At 39.0% G+C, this 21,668-nt stretch overlaps 1 protein-coding gene across 1 annotated transcript; it reads right to left on the bottom strand.

The window, feature by feature from the left end:
- Window positions 1–8: 8 nt before the first annotated feature.
- On the bottom strand, window positions 9–20,518 carry hfm1 (helicase for meiosis 1). Its single transcript, XM_030774736.1, has 34 exons — window positions 20,429–20,518; window positions 12,522–12,595; window positions 12,180–12,292; window positions 10,742–10,973; window positions 10,293–10,408; window positions 10,081–10,122; window positions 9,725–9,795; window positions 9,507–9,639; window positions 9,065–9,216; window positions 8,896–8,973; window positions 8,313–8,468; window positions 8,004–8,204; window positions 7,765–7,853; window positions 7,617–7,660; window positions 7,290–7,391; window positions 5,811–5,956; window positions 5,413–5,507; window positions 5,151–5,284; window positions 4,996–5,043; window positions 4,726–4,806; window positions 4,480–4,571; window positions 4,201–4,307; window positions 4,062–4,109; window positions 3,769–3,866; window positions 3,474–3,608; window positions 3,241–3,326; window positions 2,941–3,024; window positions 2,616–2,773; window positions 2,378–2,481; window positions 1,897–2,100; window positions 1,652–1,756; window positions 1,442–1,566; window positions 1,048–1,130; window positions 9–252 (listed from the first exon to the last, which is right to left on the bottom strand). The coding sequence occupies exons 1-34, from the start codon at window positions 20,516–20,518 to the stop codon at window positions 9–11; spliced, it is 3,870 nt and encodes a 1,289-aa protein (XP_030630596.1).
- Window positions 20,519–21,668: the final 1,150 nt, after the last annotated feature.

Raw genomic sequence — 21,668 nt, 5'->3', positions numbered from 1 at the left:
AGGAATGACTAGAGTTTATCACCTATAGGCCAGTTACACCGAGTCTTCTCTTTCACAGAGCTGGAGACTTCACAGGAGTGAACTAAGTTCTCGTCATCAAAATCATCCCAGTCATCTACCGCAAAGTCAAAGTTCACGCAGAGTGAATCAGAGGAGAAGCAGCCGCTGTCATTAGTGAGGTCTGGGTTTGATTTGAGAGAGTAGTCACAGTGTGGTTTAGGAGGGACCCTGTCTAGTTGTCTCTCGTTTGGCCTGGGTTGTGTCCAGGTAGCAGTATCTGAAAACAGACACTCAGACTATTTAACTGATTCATCCGATGACTAAACTCACAAACTGCAAAATCTTGCACAACAGCCTAAAGTAACACAGTTCTTATGATACCATACCTTGTGGTTTAGTGCAACTCTGGGCTGGAGGTTTCCTCATACTTTCTTCCATTGCAAAATACATGTCTTCCAGGTGGTCATTATACTCTGGGGAAGGCCAACGTTAAACAGATCTTTTACTTGAGCAAGTGTTAGTCAAAGTTCTGTGCCTGCTTAGCTTAGGTTAAATAATAAATGCAGTCTAAACCACAGTATTTCTACAATTAACACATTCATATTCAATGTGGATATCACTACCAATACCGTCATAGGAGGACTGAAGATAGGACATCTCATGGGGAGATGTAAAATCCTTTGATGGTTCAGTGATTTGATATACGCCCTGATGACTTGGTCCAAACCTTGAAAATACAGTATATATATATGTATATACATACACACACACACACACACACACACACACATACAGACACACTTAAGTATCCACGGTCTCTCTAAAACAAGACCATCTCCTCTTCAGCAAATCACCAAAAAAATGTATGTGCTTTATCTTTTACCACAGCCCTTTTCAGTACTGGAGTCTTGGTGCAAAATAAGTCGTTTCTTGTTACTGAGCCTCTTAAAATGTGGTTTTATAGATGATGAACTCATCTTTAATGAAAACTGTGATCTGCTTGTGATCTGTAGTTCTGCAGCATACTGGAAATGTTAGTGTCGACACCTTGAGACAGTGGGCAGAGTGTCTTTGGGCTTGTATGAAAACTGTTGCATGTTTATTGTCCCAGGAACACTATTCATCTTCATCTAAGAGCAAAATCAGAAAGTTATTAAGATTCACCTATATAGCCTCATATATTCAAGACAGCCCCCCTGCCATTTACAGAACAGATTAACTCATGAACAAACAATTACAGTGTAGTATTTAAATAAATATTATAGTTACTTTTAAAAACGAGAGAAATGAGACTTTGTCTCTCAGCCAGTTTAATGATTTATTTTCCAACCATGAACAAAAGATTAAAAACCAACCAGAGTATAACCTGACTTGCATAAAATATGATCTAAGTCAAAACTCATACAGCTCAAAACTGACAAACTGAGTTGTCGGGACAGACCTTTAAGCGTTTGACTGGGGTCTCGATGGCGGTCTCATCTCTGCTCTTTAGGTCTCTGAGGTAGGAGGAGAAACTGGAGTCTTTACTAATAGACCTTTTCGTTACCTTCTGTACTCCAACTTTACCTAAGAGGAGACGCATCTTCAAATGGTCAAAAACATGGACACGATTATGAATACAGCATTTTGATTTTCATTATCTGACACTTACAGCAGTCATGGCCACACTGTTCTTTGTTTTTGCAGAAATGGTTACACTCTCTTTTACCAGGATCTGTCTGGGCAGAATCTGAATGAAAAATAATAATGTTTTTGGCTTTGTTCCCAAATCTACATCAGTCAAACCCAAGACAACCCATAAATATCATCAAAATAAGGTTTTCATTTTACATTCCTTATCTGGCTTGAGAGAGAAGCAGTTCATCTCTAGTCTACCTTTGCCAACAGGAGCACAGCCCTGATTATAGGGCTTTTCCTGTGATGTTGCCTGTGCTCTGGGAGTGGCAGTCTGCGTATTCACGCCTGTGTTTGGTTTGCTCTCGATCACAGCATGTTGTCTCTGTGCTATGTATGGAGGACTCTCCATATTGTACAACTCAGCTCCAAATTTCTTAGCTCCGGAGTAGAAAACACTGTATTTCTGCTGGATGTCCAAACCCACTGCACACACACGCACACATACACACACACACACACACATACACACACACACAGGCAGAATGTTTCTATACAGTGCTTGATTATCTCCACAGTAATAGTCAACATAATGCTTCCCATAATACTCCAGTCCTAGTTTGAATCATACAGTGGAAGGAAAAATAATCTCATCTCTTACAAAAATTTTAGCTGCACTAAAAAAAAAAAAAACTGAACTCTTCAGGAAAAACTGGAGAGGAAGTGTCAGTGTTAGTGAATGGTTACTCAGGCCCTAACTGACCATATTCCGAGCTGATCAAGTTTATGCTGATCTCCTCTCCTTTGGCCGTTCTAGTTACATCAATTTTCCTTGACCAGTTCCCAGACTTTAAGAGTAATGTATCTCTGAAATACATAAAAAAAATCTGCCATTCAGTCCATCAAACAAATCCTCGACACTCCAGTATCAGAGATTATTTTGTGTCTGCTGGTACGTTGGTGGTGCAAACACAACTCAGTTATTACAAAATTGTTCTTACGTAATCTTCTGCAGAAAAACCACGTTGTTGTCACAGTCCCCAATGACAAGGGTAACATAGTGATGGTCAGGAGCAGTCCTTTTCATCATCAGCTGCTCAAAGTTTTTTAAATTCACAGTGACAACAATCTCTGCTGTGGAGACACTGTATCTCGGGAGCTAAACAATAGAAAAACCCATTCAAAACTTTGACACTTAATTATGGAGTAAGACTAAAGCTGTTTGTGCCCTGTAAATATGGCAAACAGCCTTGAAAAGAGAGGTTACACCAATATTCATGGTGTACTATAAGTCAGTGGAATTTTTTATGTGCAGAAAAACAGTACCTGTTCCAGACTAAGTTCGTACTTTGGAAGTCTGTTGACGGCATCTTTAATCTGGTTCCCAAATGGAGGGTGTCTGTTGACAATCTGTTAACAGTAATGTCATTATTTCAGACAACACTTACAAAACACATAGGCCGCATATGATATGCACTGGAAGGCCTTTGAGCAGTTTATCTGACCAGAGAGTTAACTGACTATACTCACATGTGTTACCTCTGATTACAACAAAAACACCCACGAAGAAGAGCGGTTGTACAGAAACACAATTCTTTTTTTTCTTTTTTTTTAATTCTAGCTTACCAGCTCCAGTTCTCGAGGATTGGTCCGCTCAATCTTGCTGAATGTAGTAAGTCCTGCGTTTACCATGGCTGTGGCAAGAGTTAACCCTGGAAAAGCAGCAATGAAAACCATCAATCAAATGTTCTGCAGAAAACTGCATTCTGAACAAAATGTACAGAATCTGCTATGGATCCTGTTGGCTGATTGGTTACGTAACACGGCTATACTCTCTGAAGAACCACTGAGCGACCGACCTATCTTCTCCAGCTGCTTGGAGACGTAAGGGGAGTTTTCCCACAGCCTGGCTCGGAAACATTTGGCCAGTATCAGAGAGCTGAGCTGAGCAGAGAAGTTCTTTCTGGAGTGATGATGAAGAAACTCTGTCAAACCTAGTGCCATGTAACATAACAAGGGTTAGCCAGGGGGCAGACCCAAGAGGTATTATTTAAATATGCTGTGTATGTCTTTTGAAACAGCTTTAACTGCCAATACAATCAAATTCAGACATACAACAGACTTAAATAAACTTTAGATATTATATCATATTACATCTGCTAACTCGGACTCCATTTCTGAATATTTTCCCCGTGTCCTGTGTGAGCCCAAACTCCTGAACAGGAATGCAGCCAAGCTGAGCCTGAATCAAGCTGTGATGAGACAGTTTGAGAAGTTCAGTAGAAACAGGTACAGAGTATAAAAAAGTACAAAGGGGCCAGATTGTATTTGAATACCCATGTCATAAACTATAAAGCTATACATAAACAAAAAAGTCATCCATATGATTACATATGAGACTTTGACAGAAACTAGAAAGCACTGTGTGAGGAGGTAGTGTCACATACCAGTTAACTTTCATTTCATTCGTTTTGATCTTTCCTGCCATGGGATACCTAATAAAGAGAGCGAGGGTCCTTATCGCTGTGTGTTCTGACTTACAGGTAAGTTATTTCATATGTAAGTCCGTTAAGAGCTTTTTATGACCTGATGGTAATCCGGTTCTTATCCCTGTTCAGTGTGTTGAGAGTTCTTTTCTCATTGACTCTCAACTGCACGTCACTGAACTCTTTCCCCTTTGATATCATTTCAATCTGGAAGTAAAAGCATTGATAACTGTCCTTTAAATAATCAAGTTCTGAAATCATTTAAAGTAATCTAATCTAGCCCACTAATCTGAATACCCTGTCCAAACAGAGCACAGACAATGTGTATTCTTAAAATTTACTGAGGAAAAAAGAGAGGTCCTTCTTAACACACACTTACCAACTCAGGTAAGGTCTCAGTACCTGCAACCTTACTGAACTGTTTCATGGTGTCAAATGCAACATAGTATCTAGCCATAAGTTTTCCAGTCTCTGTGTATGAAAAATATAACGGTGCTTCAGAAATACAAAATTTACATGTGGAAAACTTGATTTAAAAATGAAACCTTCGAGGAGCACCCAGTTTTGTTCCCCTCGTTATGAACCAAGGAAATATTGCAACATGCCAAGAAAAGAAAAACATTACCTGCAGGCTTAATGTTGATATCTTCATCCATGGTGATCAAACCAATGGAAGCCAGTGAGTTAAGGTTCTTCAAGCAGAGCTCTAAAGCATGTGGAATGTGTGCAAATACGATTAAAAACCTGATCTCATACTAGAACTGTACTCAAAAGCTACAGAGTAATTATAGATTTACTAGATGAGAGTCATTTCATTAACCCTCTGAACAATAAATTCTTGTCGCCCACAGGCAATAGTTTTCAACTCGAAAAAAATAACAAAGAGATATTGTACCTTGCAATCTGGCTTCAATTCCACATTTGTCAAGATTAGGGGGAAAACCTAAAGCATAATTCAAGACACTAAAATAAAATGTTGGCATTTTATACATGGCTTTTGCCAGCTGGCCAACGAACTCTGTGGTAATTCAGGGATATTCGGACAGCTACCATAATGTTTTGGATTCCTCATTGTGCGAATGTAGAGAAAGGTAGACCGAATCCAGTCCAAAACCATCTTCACATCAGAGATGGTGTGGAGGACAATCTCTGCATTCAAGTGTTCAGCCAGGTTCAGGTGCAAGCTAAACACAGTGGTTACAATATGGTCATTTTGTGTCTATGAAGGAGACATAGTTTTGCTTTGTTTTTTAAGTTTTAAACCAAACCGCATTGTTTTGTTGTTGTTGTTGTTGTTTTGTGTTGTTTTTACCTGCTCTCAATAGTCTCAACCCCACTCATAAACTTTGTATACTTGTCTTTGGTTTGGGACCTGGTCATGATCACTGCAGTTGCCGTTGTATCAAACTAAGAAGAAAAACATAACATTTAAGTCCATCTGAGCACAGTTTTACTATGCATTAATACTGCACTCAGGTCATCATGTTACATACATAAATAACAACTAGGACATCCACCTAATGGACATGCAGTGAAAATAAAACCAGTGTTAAACTCAGATATGAGTCTTTTCATCCCTGAACTTTCAGAGCAACATGACACAATGACACAAAAAAATCAGGAAGAGAGGAAAATTTTTTTAAATCAGGAGAATGGGATATGTATTTCTAAAACAGGTGTTTTGAAATCAGACACATAGTGTGTTTGCACCTGCGGTCTGCCAGCCCTTCCAATCATCTGTAACATGTCAGCTTCACTGTATTCCTCACATGAACCTCCAACGTAGTGCATGGTGGACTTAATCACCACCAGATGAGCAGGCAGATTCACACCCATCGCTAAAGTACTGGTGGTAACTAGATTGAAATAAATGAGCAAGATGCATAGTGACAATTCAGCTGAGCCAAGCGGGAAAAAAAACAGCACACAGTCTGGGAACCAAAAGGCTTGGTGTCATAGTGCGAAACTGGGCATGGTGCTTATAAATACAGGTGGTAGATAAAATAATGGAAACGCCACAGGAAAAAGACATTTAACTTTGAAGTTGGTAAACTGCAATTACAAACCCAGCTGCAAAGGTGAGTCATATTAGGTTGACTGCCAATGACCAATATGAGTTAGCTATAAAAAAGGTCTGACAATTTGCACTTTGACAGGTGAGTTTTCAAGGCAACATGAGACAACTAACAGAGTTCCAAAGAAGCAGAACATTGGTGCTCACATTGCAGGTGCTTTCGTCACAAAAACTGCAAAAATGTGTGAAGGAGAACAGTCTCAAAAATCATGACAGCATATGCCAAACATGGACAAACTGCAGTTGCAGGAGGAACAGCATTCACAAGTTAAAGCTCAACAACAGGGATAGATGGACACTTAAAAGTTAGTTGCTTAATGTATGTTGTGAGCTTCACAGAGCTGAAATTTATGGCAGGGCTGCCATTCAGAAATCAATTGTATCCGAGAGTGACGCACAGAAATACATGAACAATGGAAAGAAGGTCATATGGTTTGATGAGTCATCTTTCAGCCTATTTCCTACATCTGGATGGATTTACGTTTGGAGAAAACCAAAGGATGCCTTGAGCCCACAAGGTCTGCTGCCAGCTGTTAAACGCGGTGGGGGATCTGTGATGGTGTGGGCAGCCGTCTCATGGGAGTCATTAGGTCCAATGATTGCCCTGCATGGTTCTATATCAGCCAAGGAATATGAGGCCATTTTACAGGACCAGCTGCACCCTGTGGTCCAAATACTGCTCCCTCATGGTGTTCCCATATTCCAGGTTGATAATTCTCCCATACACATGTACACATTTGTAAACACATTGGTAAACAAATTCAAGCGTGGTTTCACAAACGCACGCGATGAGGTCAAACACCTTTCACTGTCTCCCCAGTCACCAGATCCAAACACTATTCGACATTTCTGAGATGTTTTGATGCTTAGAATGTGAAGTACATTTCTGCCTCCTCCATCCCTCAAAGAACTGAGGACTTTGCTTTTTAAAGAATAGTGCAATACCACAGTACACACAGTTCAGGACTTGTATGGCAGCTTTCCAAGAAGGATTGAAGCTGTTCTGAAAAAAAAAGGGTGGCCCTATTCCTTATCTCATTATTTATATTACTGTGTTGTTAGGTGTTTCTGCTATTTTGTCCACTCCCTGTGTACACGGCATGAACAACACTCACAGAGCACGGGCAGGTCACCAGCTGTAAACAACTCCTCAATCACTTTTCTGTCTGACACATCAACGCCAGCATGATGATATCCAATACCACACAGAACTAAATCTGGACAAGAGAAATTTGGGATTAAGAAAAGCAATCATGCATAATATTGCACATTTACATCGCGAGTGTCACTGAATAACATGAGCATGAACCTCATTTTTGTTCTGCATGGCCATAATTAGGCTGCTATTCATTTCTTATCCAGTCATAATTACACGTTGCCTTCTGAAGACGTGTTGTATTTATGAGTATTTTGAAATGTGACAAATAGAGAGCTGTACCAACCTCTGAGTTTTGAATCTAGAAGCGAACTTGCATACTTCATTAACCTGAAATGAAGAACAATGAGCTTCGTGCAGCAGGAATAACCAACTGCAACATGAATTCAATGCCTCTGCACAAAAGAGCACTTAGATTGGAGGTTAAGAAATACCTTTGCTTGTGGTCAGTGCTCATAATGAATCTGGCATCTTTGGCAAGGACAGCAGCAGATTGCTGAACTCCTTTTCTTGTGGAACAAAACTGCGCAGAATGGTTAGTAACATTGAAAAAACCAATGCTTCAATTAGCAATCTGCCCTTAACAATGACAGATGCAAGGCAGACAGAGACGGAAAGAGAGATAAGGAGAAAAAAGACAGAAGGAGAAAGATAGACATGGAGAATCACTCACCACTAGTGTTGGTTTCTGGTCTGAATATGTCTGAATGATGTTGGCCATTTTATAGTTGAGGGACAGATCAAATTTGAACTCAGTCTGGTGACTGCCGCAGGGAAATCCCAGCACGACTTTCCTCAGTTTAACTGGCCTGTGGCTCTCATCCATTTCCAGACATGCAGCAGGTCCAGTGTCATCACCCAACCAATCAGCTACCTGTAAAAAGAGGAAATGAAACTGAATGGTTGCTGTTTATGTGAACACATAGAAAGTAACTATACTGAATCAGTTAGACTGATAATCCATGAGTTTTTTATGGTTTACGTCGGTGATATTTGGAATTGTAGCAGAGACAGCCACAAATCTCAAGCTGACATTGGCCTCATGGTTTTCAGCCTTGCGATAGGAATGCATCGTTTTCATCCTACTGACAACAACTTCCAAGGTGGCTCCACGAGCTGCGTCTTTTACCACATGCACCTGAAAATGACTCTGTATCAGTGTGGTACTACAAAAGGTCTAGACATGTTAAAGACTCTGAAAAATTACATAAACGTTAAAAGAATGTGCTTGGTAATTTATTTAATAAGTGCTGTCAGCTCAGGTGCAGAAAAAAAAACCACTGTAGTGAGGAAAAATATAAATGTTTAAGATATCGTTGGATGCTTTGGTCCTCTAATGATGTGATCAAGCACGAATGTAAAATAAAATAAAAATTGTGAAGATACTGAATGTTTATCTTCAAAAACTTGTGTATTTATTTACAGTTTTAACAATGAGCCTACACTATTCCGATTAACAGCAGATCTGTTACTTGTTAGTACAAGTAACAGCTCTGCTTAAAAAAGCATAATCTGGACCATTTAAACACACACACACACACACACACACACACACACACACACACCTCATCAATGAGGAAAAGCCGGACCAACTGCAACAGACAGTTCTCCCTCCACTTCCTTGTCATGCTGTCCCATTTTTCCTTTAAAGAAGGGGACATTTGTGTCAGTAGATAGGAGAGAATGTCTGATGCTGTTTCTGATGAGACAAGACTGTCCTGGGCAGTCACTCACCGGTGTGGTCACGATGAGGTGTGCATCCTGAATTTCAAAGAAGTCATCAATTTCCGTATCACCAGTTAACTCTTTACAGTTAAGGCCCAAAGGCCCAAACTTCTGTTTCCAGTTTTCGTATCGCTGACTACACAGGGCCTTGATTGGTGCCACTGCAAGAAATTGATAGAAGTTTACAAATACAATTTAATCATGATTTGTGACCTGCATAAAATACCAATTTGGAGTATTTAAATTAAGGGTTCAGGTTGTGATACATTTAAATGTTCCTTGTATACTTGCTGCTTTGACCACAAATCTAAATAGTGGTCTGAAACATTTCTCACAAATGTAACTAAACACCATATTTCCATTTACATTCAGTATTTACTGTAGGTCAAATACTTAAATTGATTTTCTAAAAAGAGAAACAATAAACAGGCAAAAAATGAGTTGTACTCACTGTACACAACTCTAACATTCTGCCAGGCTTCATTACTCTCCATCAGTAATCTAATAATGGCCAACTCAAAGAGCACAGTTTTCCCAGAGCCAGTGGGAGCACAAGCCACAAAATTTTGACCGGTGTAAAGGACCTGGAAGAACACCACCATACAAGTAATGAGATTAATGGGAGAACAGTAATCTATCTTTTTTCATGGATGACAAGAGGGTACTAACGTCATCTAGAGCTTTGGACTGCACATAGTTGAAGTAAGGGAATTCTTTAAAAACAGATCTGAATTTTGCAGCTGCGTGAGGTTTATTAAGGTTTCGTAATGCAGTTACCTACACACAAATGACATGACAAAGTAAAGCATTGCTTATTGAGTCTGAAAATAAACAAGCTTCAGTCTCGAGTGATTTAGCTTTGGTAATCTCATTCAGGTCTCAGTTTAGAGCAGAAGCAGACTTTTCTTATTTACCCTTTTTGGCAATTAGAGAATCAGTATTCAGGTCTTCATAAAATACTGTATTTCACTTTATCTAACAAAGGAATAGTAAAATCTACATCCCACTGTACATGGAAAGGATACGAATTTCAGACACTGGACGAAGAATCGCTGGTCCAGAGGCTCCTAAAATAAAAGTAGAGATGAGTTCTACAGAATAAGAGAGATTTGTACCGCTTTTGGATTGAACTGTTGAAACAATTAAGAGACCCTCTGTTTTCATAGAACACATACTCCAAAGACACCTTTTGAACCAAAGAGGATACTGTCAACAGCAATAGCTACGCTAAGGTTACCTTGAATTTGTACAGGTTTAGGAGACATTGGTAGAATGCAGGCTTTTTTTGCTCCAGTGCAGCTCTTCTGCTGTGAAATACTAGATCCTTCTGACAAATCCAAGCCAGTAAAGGACCTAGGGACTGCAACATTATGTGTTGTGACTGGATGTTCAGTTGCCGTGGCAACCTGTCTGAGGACACTCTGCTCATTTGTTGTAGGCATCATTTGACTGGAGCTACTGTGACTGTATGCACGGCTGTCTGAGGTCTTCTGTGAGGGAGATCTGAATAACCTAAAGCAGGAAGGAGGAGCTGAATGCTGGTTGCCATTCAAATAATATTTATTCAAAGTACTGCAAATGTATCTTGGTTAGAGTCAGATTTGTTTAGTAGTCAATCAGGTTTGAGCTCACAATCCTCTGATATTTTGGTCAGGACAAAATGTCTTGTTAAGTTAAAAAGTGTACCTGATCTTGAACTGATGATTTTGATTTGAGGAGAAAGAAACTCGTGTCTCTGATGGAAGATCTGCATTCTGTTCTGCATGAGGACCACTGCTGACCACACTCTGGGCTCTCTTTATAGGAGCTTTGTGGATCCAGAGATCCTCAAACTCATCTGCCTGTTTCTGGATATTCTGGGTGCTGGTACTGAGGCTCCGAAATGGAGGCATAAATTTCTTTGTCCTCTGAGAGAAACCTTTAAAGAACATAAAAGGCTGAGATGGCATACACACAGTGGAGCACTCCACCCTCTGCATGTTCTTTGACTCTTTGTTTACAGTCTATGTCGGTATAAGCCGCATCACTTCCACACTAGGTGATTTGATATTTTTTTTTTTTTTTAGAGATGAGCAGATTGCTCGCCTGTTTAAAAAACAAAACATATAGGCCCTGGGACCATTGCTGGCGATAACCAGTATCTCAGGATATGATTCTGTTCAAGCCTCTTGGGCACACTGGTTTTGGGGAGAAAACACATTTTCTTCTCTCTTTCCTTTCGACTCTCTTTCTTCTAAATTATTACTGTGTTTGAGGAATGCATAGGCAAAGAAGTGTTTTGTGGGAAGAAACGAAAAAGAGGCTGGAGGCCATGCTCTAGCTATAGTTTTCTCCTGACGGTTATATCCAAATGTACCGTTTTGATTTACAAAGAATGCCCACCATTTGCTTCAGGTTCACTTTCATTCCTTTTAGATAAAATCTTCACAAACTAACTTCTGGGAAATTGTCAAAACGCGGTTTTCATAAGTAAGGTGGCTTCCCTTACTGTAATAACATCTCAGGTACCATGTTATTGCATATGCTCTTTAGATGAGGATAACAGGAAGCTAGCATGTATCTACAGAAATAAAATCTTAATATTCAAATACTCAAATATATTTACAAGGATGTAGGTGATATTTTTCTACAGTAGTGCCATAATTTTTCATTTCAAAAGAGGCATACAGCAATATATATGTGTGTGTGTGTATATATATATATATATATATCTCCTGGTTTTGATAAATATGTCTGAACTTTCTAGTACAGCAGTCATTTTCCTTTTATCACAATTGACTATCATATTAATAAATATAAATATGAGCAATGCAAGCAAGGAAGAAAATTACTATGAGAAACCACCTGAAATCTACAATTTTATCCTGACTCTAAATCTTTTGAACCTAACTATATCTGCGTTGCAGCCCTGTTACATCAAAGTAATCAAAATTTGAACACGGCAAAAACATCTATGCTGAAAGTGTGACCTTACAGTGAATCAAGGGGCACGTAACGCGGCCCTTAAGAATTAATGTTCACTGCAGAAAAACGCTTGCCACAACAAAGTAAAATAAGTTATTTAAAAATCAACCGGTTATTTCCTTGAAAAGGGCTCTAAAAAGGAAGATTTGATCTGACTCACTGCTTGCAGACAAACATTCCACCTCTTTCTGAATGTCTGGGGTCGCAGGTATTTCGGAAATTGATGGTGGGGCATCAAGTTCCCAGGCGTCCTGCTCTTGACATAATGGTTTTCTAAATAGATGCACAACCCAGAGCATATTCTAAGAAAGACTCTTAGCTCAGGTATGTTTATCTAAACTTCTTTATCAGTGGCCTATGAGCTTCGATAGAATACACAATCTTCATCTGATTCAACTAATCAAACCAGCTCATATTAATTTTTCAAGCGAATGTAACAGAATACATTCATTCACGATGTCTCATCATGGATTTTCAGGTTTGCCAATACTACGAAACTCACACTTTATGAACAACTGGCCGTTCAAAAAACAGGTTATCCAAGGGGGTTGAGCAATCTTCGACGTGTGACACGGCCTGATATTAAATAAATGACAAAGATTTCTGTCGTGTATTGCAAAATATGAAACATTTAGATAACCCAGTTTGGGAACTGGCTGTTATGCAAGAGTTATTCGTCTTGTCGGGAGATTTAAGCCTAAAGGTTAGATGGTCTGTGAGTAGCAAGACAACATAGCTGCCACTGGATGGTATCCCTCAGTTACTAAGCTAGCAAAAGCTAGCTAACTGGTTTAGTTTTAAATTTTTATGTTGCGAAAATATCGTTTAAATTAAAAACTAAAGAACCAAATCAACATATCCTCAAAGCGAACAAAGAAAAAAACCCCACCGTCATTCCATTTGATTCATGCGGCGCCCTATTTCAGATTTCAAGCAATTTCTTCACACTAATGACAGGCTCTACTGAGAGATAAATTTGTCGCGAGCAGCTCAAGGAGATTACGGTTACTTAATATTACAGTGACACTATGAGTTGGCCAAGACGTTTGGTAGCATTTTTCTCAGTTCAAGAACAATCTGAAATATGAACTGGTTACTTTTCTCTGATGATCTCTTTTGCTCTCCTATGACTTCTCTAACTTGCCTAACTTGCATCTTGAAACGTTCGTCAACACATACTAGTGTTTTCAATGTAAAGTATTTTAAAAAAATTACAAAATATTTTGGTACATCTGTAGAAACAAAAAAATCATGGCTAATCAGTTTCCCATGCAATGATCCACCACTCTCATTCTCATGATTTAATGATCTTGTAATCGAATTCGGGCGGTCGTAAATCTAACATAAGGAGCACGAGTGCACATTTTCATGACACCTTTTGTCGAGGATGTCTGTTGTGACACAGACTATTATGTTAACATCCTTTGTCGTAACAGTGCAATGAATGATACTCAGACTTAGGTTGCTGCTGGTGTGTAAAACCTTTCGGTTTTTCGGTATTCGGTGCCACCTATTTGGAATACACCATTTTAAAGTGGGGTGACATTTTCTGGATATGCGAGTAAAATCATGAATGTCGCAAGGGACTTAGATATACTGTATTTTGAAATTTAGTACAAGGATTGCTTCAATGAGTATATGTTTTGAAGTGCACGACTGAAGCCAGTTTTATTTTGTCTTTTAACATTGTTGTATCACCACGTCCCCTCTAAGAGCAGTCGAAACGCCCCAGCACTTGCAGGCAAATATGGCGGCTTTGAGATGGATGGAAAGCCAAACTGAGCAATAATGAAATTACATGAATGCAGCCTTCATTGTTCTGTCTAACGGTGGAGAGGTAAACTAACAGCTTTCTTCCATTTTTCTGACAAGTTTTTAACAGTGTAACGGTCTTTGCCATTCCACCACGGATAGACGTGGTCTAGATCTTTATGTGGAACATAATGGATAGGATGGCTACCCAGCTAGCTACCTTGCTAGCACCTATTAACAGCATGTATTAAAGGAGTCGAATCGTGCAATGTTAGCTGGTTATCTAAATCCATAGTTGCATGGCGTCGGAGGCCAATCGATAACAATTTTAAAGCAAAAGAGAACGGTGAAATGTTTTTTAAAGGATGTATGTTTGCTCAAACAGCTGGCTGTTACAATCCACATAAGAAGTTGATCTGAATTTCACGTGAGGCAAGAATTCAGTTGAGATATCTGTAAATGTAGCGAAATTGATTACAAGTCCGGCTTTTTTTGACACTCACTCCCCAGTTTGACTCTAAACATATTTTTTTTCATGATCACTGGTTCGATAAGTTAACTGTAAATTGACCATATTTTATTTTACTATACTTTTTGAACTACATTGGTACCTGCAACAACACAATCATCTCAGTGTCTCAGTGGTTATTCTACATGGACAGTGCTTTAAAAGGTGAAGAGCTGTATCAACCCTTATTTGCAAGTTTCATGCACTGGCTGATTTTGATACTTAAGAGCAGATTATTCATGAATTACATAAAAGCTGCCAGAAGGGGACAAATGAAAAGCAAAAGTGCATTGAATTCACAAAAGCTCAACTCAATTCCTAATTTTCTCTTATGCTGGGATGTATTTGAAAATGAGATGCATCAAATTTCAGTTTTTGAAACTAAGTCTCAGACTTATGTGGTGTTGGTGATCTTTGATGTCACATAATTTGACAATGAACCTCACACTGACTGATGTAAAACTGTGCCACAATTTTTCAGTGTTTGCCGTGCAAATGCCACCTTACCTTTACTTGGTAGCACACAGGACATGGTACTCCCAAATGCTTTGCCTAGGCAAAGTGTCTCTTGCAGGCATTTGAAAAATTTGCTCATCCCATTTTTTTTTTAATCAAGCAGACCTCATGAAAAAATACCACAAGTCACATTTACTGTTTCATTTTCATGCCCCACAATTCCACCCATTACTACACTTAGGGCAATAGGTCAGCTTGCATTTTTATATTTGGCTTTTTCTGATACTGTAGCCTATTATGTAGTAACCTAGCTTACTTGTATTGCCAAACTATATTAACTATGTAACATACTATGCGATTTTTCTGAGTTTTAATATATTTACTTATGAACGCAGCTTTTGGCAATAATAACCTATAGCAGAGTTACGATAAGCTAAACACTTGCCAGTGTGATTAAATAATCAAGCATTTTTTACATTGAAATCAGCTGCTTATCAGGTTCTGGAAAATAGATTTTTCCATGCATCTATTTTGGAATTTTGACAGATATTGGTAAATGAATAGGCCACATTTTACTACCCGTGTTTACGCGTACAAGTTTGAAGACTTATGGGAACAACAACAACCACCTATCACCGCTTGAGCTAGAAAAGCAAGATGCTAGCAGTCCTATTTTGCTACTAACATGCTGACTTGCAAACTAACTTTTATCGGTGACTTCAGGCATCTACAAAAAAAGAATCAGAGGTCATTTTATTATATGGATTTCAAAATTTCATGGTTATTTAGGACTAATCTATGCTCAATCATATTTGTCAAAGTACCAGGGTAGTCCTCATGATTCTCACAAAGAAGGAACAAAGGGATGCGTATAGATGACATCAGAGTCTCATTCATACCACCCTTATTGAACCAGATAGTTAAGAGTGTCTGTGAGATTCAGTCAGTTAATAATCCTTTACATGTTTCTTTAGTTTTTAAATGCGTGAGCTGACAATTCAAAAATCACCCCGGGCTCTCCAGAAAAATTGCTGGGTGATCAACAACTTTGACCAAGCTTTCTTGTAATCTGTAAAGAGCCAAAACCAAAGGTGACATAATCTTCTACAATATATTTATCATCTTTTAGAGCATGGTTAGACATTCAAGATTTGATGGAATGAAATATTAAAGAAAAGAACAGAAGTGTTCACCTCTTCATGTAGTTAAGTTACTTGAAGATCTTTTGAAGACACCTTTGTTTATATCAGTATTTTGTTCTGTCAGTTTTAGTACATTTAAGGCGTAGTGCCTTACAGACTGTAGTTAGGATATTATGGTGAAAGACTTTTCAGTGCCAGTGATCAAGAGAGTAGCAAAACTACAATCTTATTTTAGTATTCGTCATGAAACCAATACTAAGATAATGTCAGCCAGAGATCCCCTGGGGATATAGATAGTATAATATGGGTTCAGGGATTTCCAAAACATAGCTTGCCAGCTGTTGGAAGCTTGTGAAATGTGAATATGTAGCTGACCCAAATATCATAAAATTCACTTAAATAGTATGAAACACCATAAGCAATCAAAAGTTAGTCTCATATCCATCTCCCTGTTCCTCCTAGAAAACATCTCTCTATCTCTAGTCATAGACCTGACAGAAAAAATTGCCCATCAAAAAATATCATCCAGTGTCATAACAATCTGGTAGTGCCGTCACATTTGTGTGACCTACTTTAAACTCGACACATTAGAGACATGTAGCATTGTTAGCTTCTTATAACTATCTCGCTACCATTATTTAGCATTGAAGTTAAATCAGTCAAAACTGGCATTTTGATTTGGCTTTGGAAAAAAGTCTCCCCAGATCTTTTTAAATGTTTGAGTCTATGGCAGGGTTCATAAAACCTGCAACAATTCTTTTGGACAATCAAAACTAGCACAGTAGAATGGTGAAGAGAGTATTGAGTCTCAAGGCCTATTCAACTGGTCACCCATGAGCCATATCTGGCCCAGGAGTGACCTCTGGTAGCCCAGAGGCAATTACAGTCAAATTCAGACAGTTACTTCCAGTCAAGGAATTGGATTGGACAAGAGGCATTCCGTGAGTGCTGATATTTACCGTATAACAGCATTGGATTGTTTTACCATGTATATCACTCTGCTTTACACCACTGCATATATCTTGCTAAAATTCTGACCCATGAACAGGAGCCTGGTTTCTGAGATCTGGCCCCTGTGATTATGTAATTGAATAGCCCTTTTCTAGGACAGTCAGAAATGGACAAGAAAACGATGAAGAATGCATGGTGTTACTACTCTTTATGGTCTTGAGGACTATCAAAAATGGCACAAAAGAATGGTGAATTTGTTAAAGCAGTGTTGCAGGTTATGGAAAATCTGAGCTAGAATAGTAACATTTGTGAATCCATTGTCTTCAATAGCTCAGTTTCAAGATCCTATGATTGGCTGGAAGTAGTCAGAGTTAATGAAGCGAAGATGCCAAAGATCTGATCAAACCTGGTCTTGGCTTCGTACATTCATGGCAGATCAGTTCAAATGCATAGAAACCAAGGATTTCCCAAAGCATCTAAGACAATTATGAAATTCTAAAGCATGGTTTGTTTTTGAGATGTCGTCCAAAAGCATCTTAAGAAGATCTTGAACATCATCGTAGACATGTAAGTATCTGAGTGTTGTAAGGAGAAAAACAACTTATGTTAGACCTGCCGGACGCAAAGGAAGCAGACTTCAGATTTATAACACTAATTGTCTGACTGCCTAGTGTTTTTTATTACAGCATTAGCCTGCAGGATTCAGACAGAGTGGACAAAATTGGCCTATCACTTAAAATTGAGATGTACATTGTTTACACATTTGTTTTTTAATGTCTTTTTGCTACTATAACTTTACTACTATAAAATCAGACCATTAATTGAAGGTTCAATCAATGTAAATGTTTTGAAGTGTTACCTTGTATGTTATTTTTGAACAAGATAGATTAACAGTGAACAAAGGTGCATTTATTTTTCTCAGCCTTGTTCAAGATTGCATTGGTCAAAAAGAATCATTTTATGAATTTTATTCTGTCTTTGCCTTCCCATACCCCTTTTCCACTGATGCCATGCCGGTGCCTAATCTAGAACCGGGGCCACGTATTTCCACTGAAAAAATATTGGTGCTGGTGCCGAAAAGGTGGCACTGGCATGGCTCCCCAAAAGTGCTAGTTCAAAAGTTGGGACCACCAACGTCAGTGGCAATGCAAATGAGAACCACGCGAGATCAGTTCAGCGTATGATGTGTTCGTCACGTGACATTCTCTAGAGTGGTGGGAGAACAAAAAAAGTCAGACCAAGATGCCGGACGCTAAAGGCTTCATGTAGCATGAAAACATGTATATTATTAAAAGATGTATGGGCAACCATTTGTGTCTACATCAACACGGGTTGTTGTTTACATGTTACATGAACGTAGAGGTAGAAGAAAACTCTAAACCAGGGTTGGATATCAAGAACTGGTTTCAAGTTGGAACCGGTTTCAAGTTTCCAAGAACCGTAGATTCGATAAGACACGTGCGTTTTGGTTCTGCGTTTCGGTTCCTAACTTTTGCATACTTCAGTCGCGCTCCCGAGTGAACTGCAGTGAGCATTTTACAGTCCATAAAAGTTTCGGTTATCTGCGAGGGCCTGCTACGCTGACCTAACATCACGTCATTTGTTACACTGTACGTCAAAAAGGCTTGTGAGAAGAGACCCTTCTGTTTACTTCCAGGACATTGGCTGACTGCAGAAAGCGCTCAAAGTTTGGCTTAGCTTCCCTAAAAAAAGATAACAATACAACAAAATGCTACGACGGAGTATTGGGGACACATTGAGGGAAAAAAAATTCTGAGAATTTTTGATGTGATCGCGGTAGTTTTGTTGGACCGTGGTTAAAGCATTTTTTTAATGGGATGGATCAAAGCATGGTCACACTTTTGTTTGCGTCCATCAAACACGTTTCCAATGCCCACGTGCACCCTGTGGCGTGACAGAACAGTAGCTATCCTATCAGATGACAACCCGCCTGCATTGATTTACAGTTGTGAAGTCAAGTCAGCTTTTGAACGTTAAAAATCAAAACGGAATTTGGCTTTTTCGTGAGAGGCGTGTTGTACCTTTGAGAAGTACCCATAACATTAAACTGATACATGTGTGGTTTTCACTGGAGTTTTCATTTAGTATTGGTAAAAAAAAATCGCTTGACACTGTCCCGTTGGTCCTGTCAAAATGTGGGGAGTCTACGATTGGGCAGTTGGTCATTTGGGGAGGGATTGGACTGTCAGCCTGCTGTCAGCTCTGCATCAGTTCGACACTGGATTCGGCAAACGGACAGTAGCCTACGTTTGGTAGAGAGAGGGGCAGAATGACACAAGATGGAGCTTGTCTCAAAACGTATGTTCATTTAAGCAAAAAATTACAATGCTTTATGATAATAAAGAGGCATGGTTTACGTCATAGGCAGTGTACTTGTGTTATCACATTATCTTGGCCACATAACAGTGAAATAACCAAAAGATTTATCCTGGGATTCATTCAAAACTTTAATTTGTTTGAAAAATAAATAAGTATTTTTAAAATTTGAATGAAACAGACTATTATATTTTTCATCACAATTCCTTTTGAGACAATTATTTGTACAGCAACATTTGGAATTCTCACAGCTCTAATAATACTGTATATTTTAACTCAGTGCTTAATATCTGTAAAGCAGACAACAAGATAACTGGTAAATGGATGTCCAGTAGTAACAGTGACAAACTAAGGTTTGGCCACCATTTTTTTATTGAAAGATGTAGCTCGCTGCAGAGAAAGATGCCTGTTTGTAAATAGCGGTTGGTGGAGTTCTGTTTGCCTGGTTTTAAATGATGTCAGACTCTCTGAAGTTAGCAGTGCAGAAATGGAGTCTGCCAGGTGTTACGGAGTGCATGATTAGCAGTCCTGTAATAAAGTTAATGTTTGTATAAGTAGCTCAATTAAAATATTATAGGGGCTAGCTAAATTGAATTTGACAAGGCGTGCTGAAAAGCAGGAAATAAAGTTTATTTTTGCGAACAGGGAATCTGATGAATCTGATGAGTTGACTGTTTACAGACATGGAAACATTAGATGGAGTTCATACCCTTCTTGGACTATGGTTTCTTTGCTTTCCATGTAGTTAACCTGCAAATGGATTAAAAGATATAGGCCTCGTTAAAATAGTGATGATGTTCACCCTAGGATGCTGAGCGCAAGCTAAATTGATTTTGGGTTTGGTGTTAGGCCTGTGTATTGGACGTGTACTGTCATTGCATCAGCATTAAAGAGGAAAAAAAGAACACTGAACCTGTGCTGGGGGATAAAACCAGAATATACTTTTGCTGTTTGTGTAATTGTATTGCTCTCAACAATACATAGTACAAAAAATATCCATAACTACAGATTTAAATATATTTTGTTAAGATAATACAGTTTTTAAAAACAGCTGATGGCATTAACGCAGCACAAATATTTCAGCCGAGAAGTAAATGTAACGGTGATGTAAACAAAAGCTATTTCTTTTTTGGGACTATCAGTTTTTTCACTTTTGGAAGGCTGACACAATGTTTTAAGATAGCTCTGGGATGTCTGGGATGAAAAAATCTTGAGACCTGCCTTTGATAATCCCAATGGTATCATTTGTTTTATTTGTTTTACCTTTCCCAGGAAACGACCTGAGGAATGTCTGATTTGAGTGCCAAGGAAGAAGAACATGAAGTCATTACACAGGATACCTTGGACAGCCATAGTTTCTTATTTAAGAGGACTTCCTCAGGATCGTCACTGCAATGTCCTCGTGAAAATATAAAAACACTAAACAGTGACCAAGCAGATCTCTTTTCACATGTCAGTTTTCTTGACCCCATCAAGACCGATGGACCTGCCAAAGCTGCTCATGTCAATGGATCCACCTCACCCCAGATCTCAGATGAGATCTTTTTGGATATCTCCAAAAACGTCCCAGGGTTTATACCTAAAACTTTACATGCACAGAACTCTACTGTCACAACCAGCAATCAGTTTGATTCCGACCCACTCAAGAAGGATGGGGAAATGACCATCAGACAAATGTTGACTGCTGAAAATGTTGAAGATAGAGGCATATGGGGCTTTGACATGGATTCCCCTGAAAGCTCATCAGATAATTATGATAATGGTAATGATTTTAGCTGGGATGCCCAGAGAGAGTTCATGAAGTTCCTGTGGGATGACCATGAGGATCCTGAAATGGTTGAGAAAATTGCTGCTGTTTCTCCACTCCCCAACCAAAGGAAGAAGAAACGTAAACTAAATATGATGGTGGTTGATCCAACAGAGGATCTTGACACAGATTTGGGCCTTAAGTATCAAAATCAGATATTGGGTGAAGGTAGCAAGCCAGACCCTTATATGGTAGATAAGGAACAGTCCCAGAGAAAACAGTCCAAATTACAATTGCCAGGAGCTAAACATTCACAGTATTCAAATGGAACAACCGATTCTTTGAACGAACTCATTTTAAAACCAACAGGGAAGAAAACTGGTAGCAGAAATCGAAAACTTGGATCGCTGAAGGACCATCCATCAACTGACTCTGGATCTGAGGAGGAACCTTCATTTTATCCATGTACCAAGTGCAACATAAATTTCAAAGAGAAAAGCCATTTACATAGGCATATGAAGTATCATTCAGATCCACCCAGTCAAATAAATGCACCTAGACCATTCATATGCAAAGAGTGTGGACGGTCTCTTCGTAATCGCAAATCCCTCCAACGGCACATGGCCATTCACCAGGAAAGACGGCAGAAACTCATGGAGAGGATCAAGGGTCTGAATGAACTTAAAGATGAAGGCAGAGAAGCAAGATTACAGTGCCCGCAGTGCACTTTCGGAACTAATTGCCCTAATACTTTTG

This window comes from Chanos chanos, chromosome 5 (assembly GCF_902362185.1).
Source record: "Chanos chanos chromosome 5, fChaCha1.1, whole genome shotgun sequence".
Lineage (NCBI taxonomy): Eukaryota > Metazoa > Chordata > Actinopteri > Gonorynchiformes > Chanidae > Chanos > Chanos chanos.
Note: the sequence above shows the minus strand (reverse complement) of the source record. Positions and strands in the feature narration are given on the sequence as shown.

Coding starts and splice junctions, on each gene's coding strand:
- hfm1 (XM_030774736.1), bottom strand. CDS start 20,518: ATGGCTGTCCAAGGTATCCTGTGTAATGACTTCATGTTCTTCTTCCTT. Junction 7,661..7,764: donor AGCACTGACCACAAGCAAAG/GTATTTCTTAAC, acceptor TCTTCATTTCAG/GTTAATGAAGTATGCAAGTT. Junction 5,285..5,412: donor GTTGAGACTATTGAGAGCAG/GTAAAAACAACA, acceptor CACTGTGTTTAG/CTTGCACCTGAACCTGGCTG.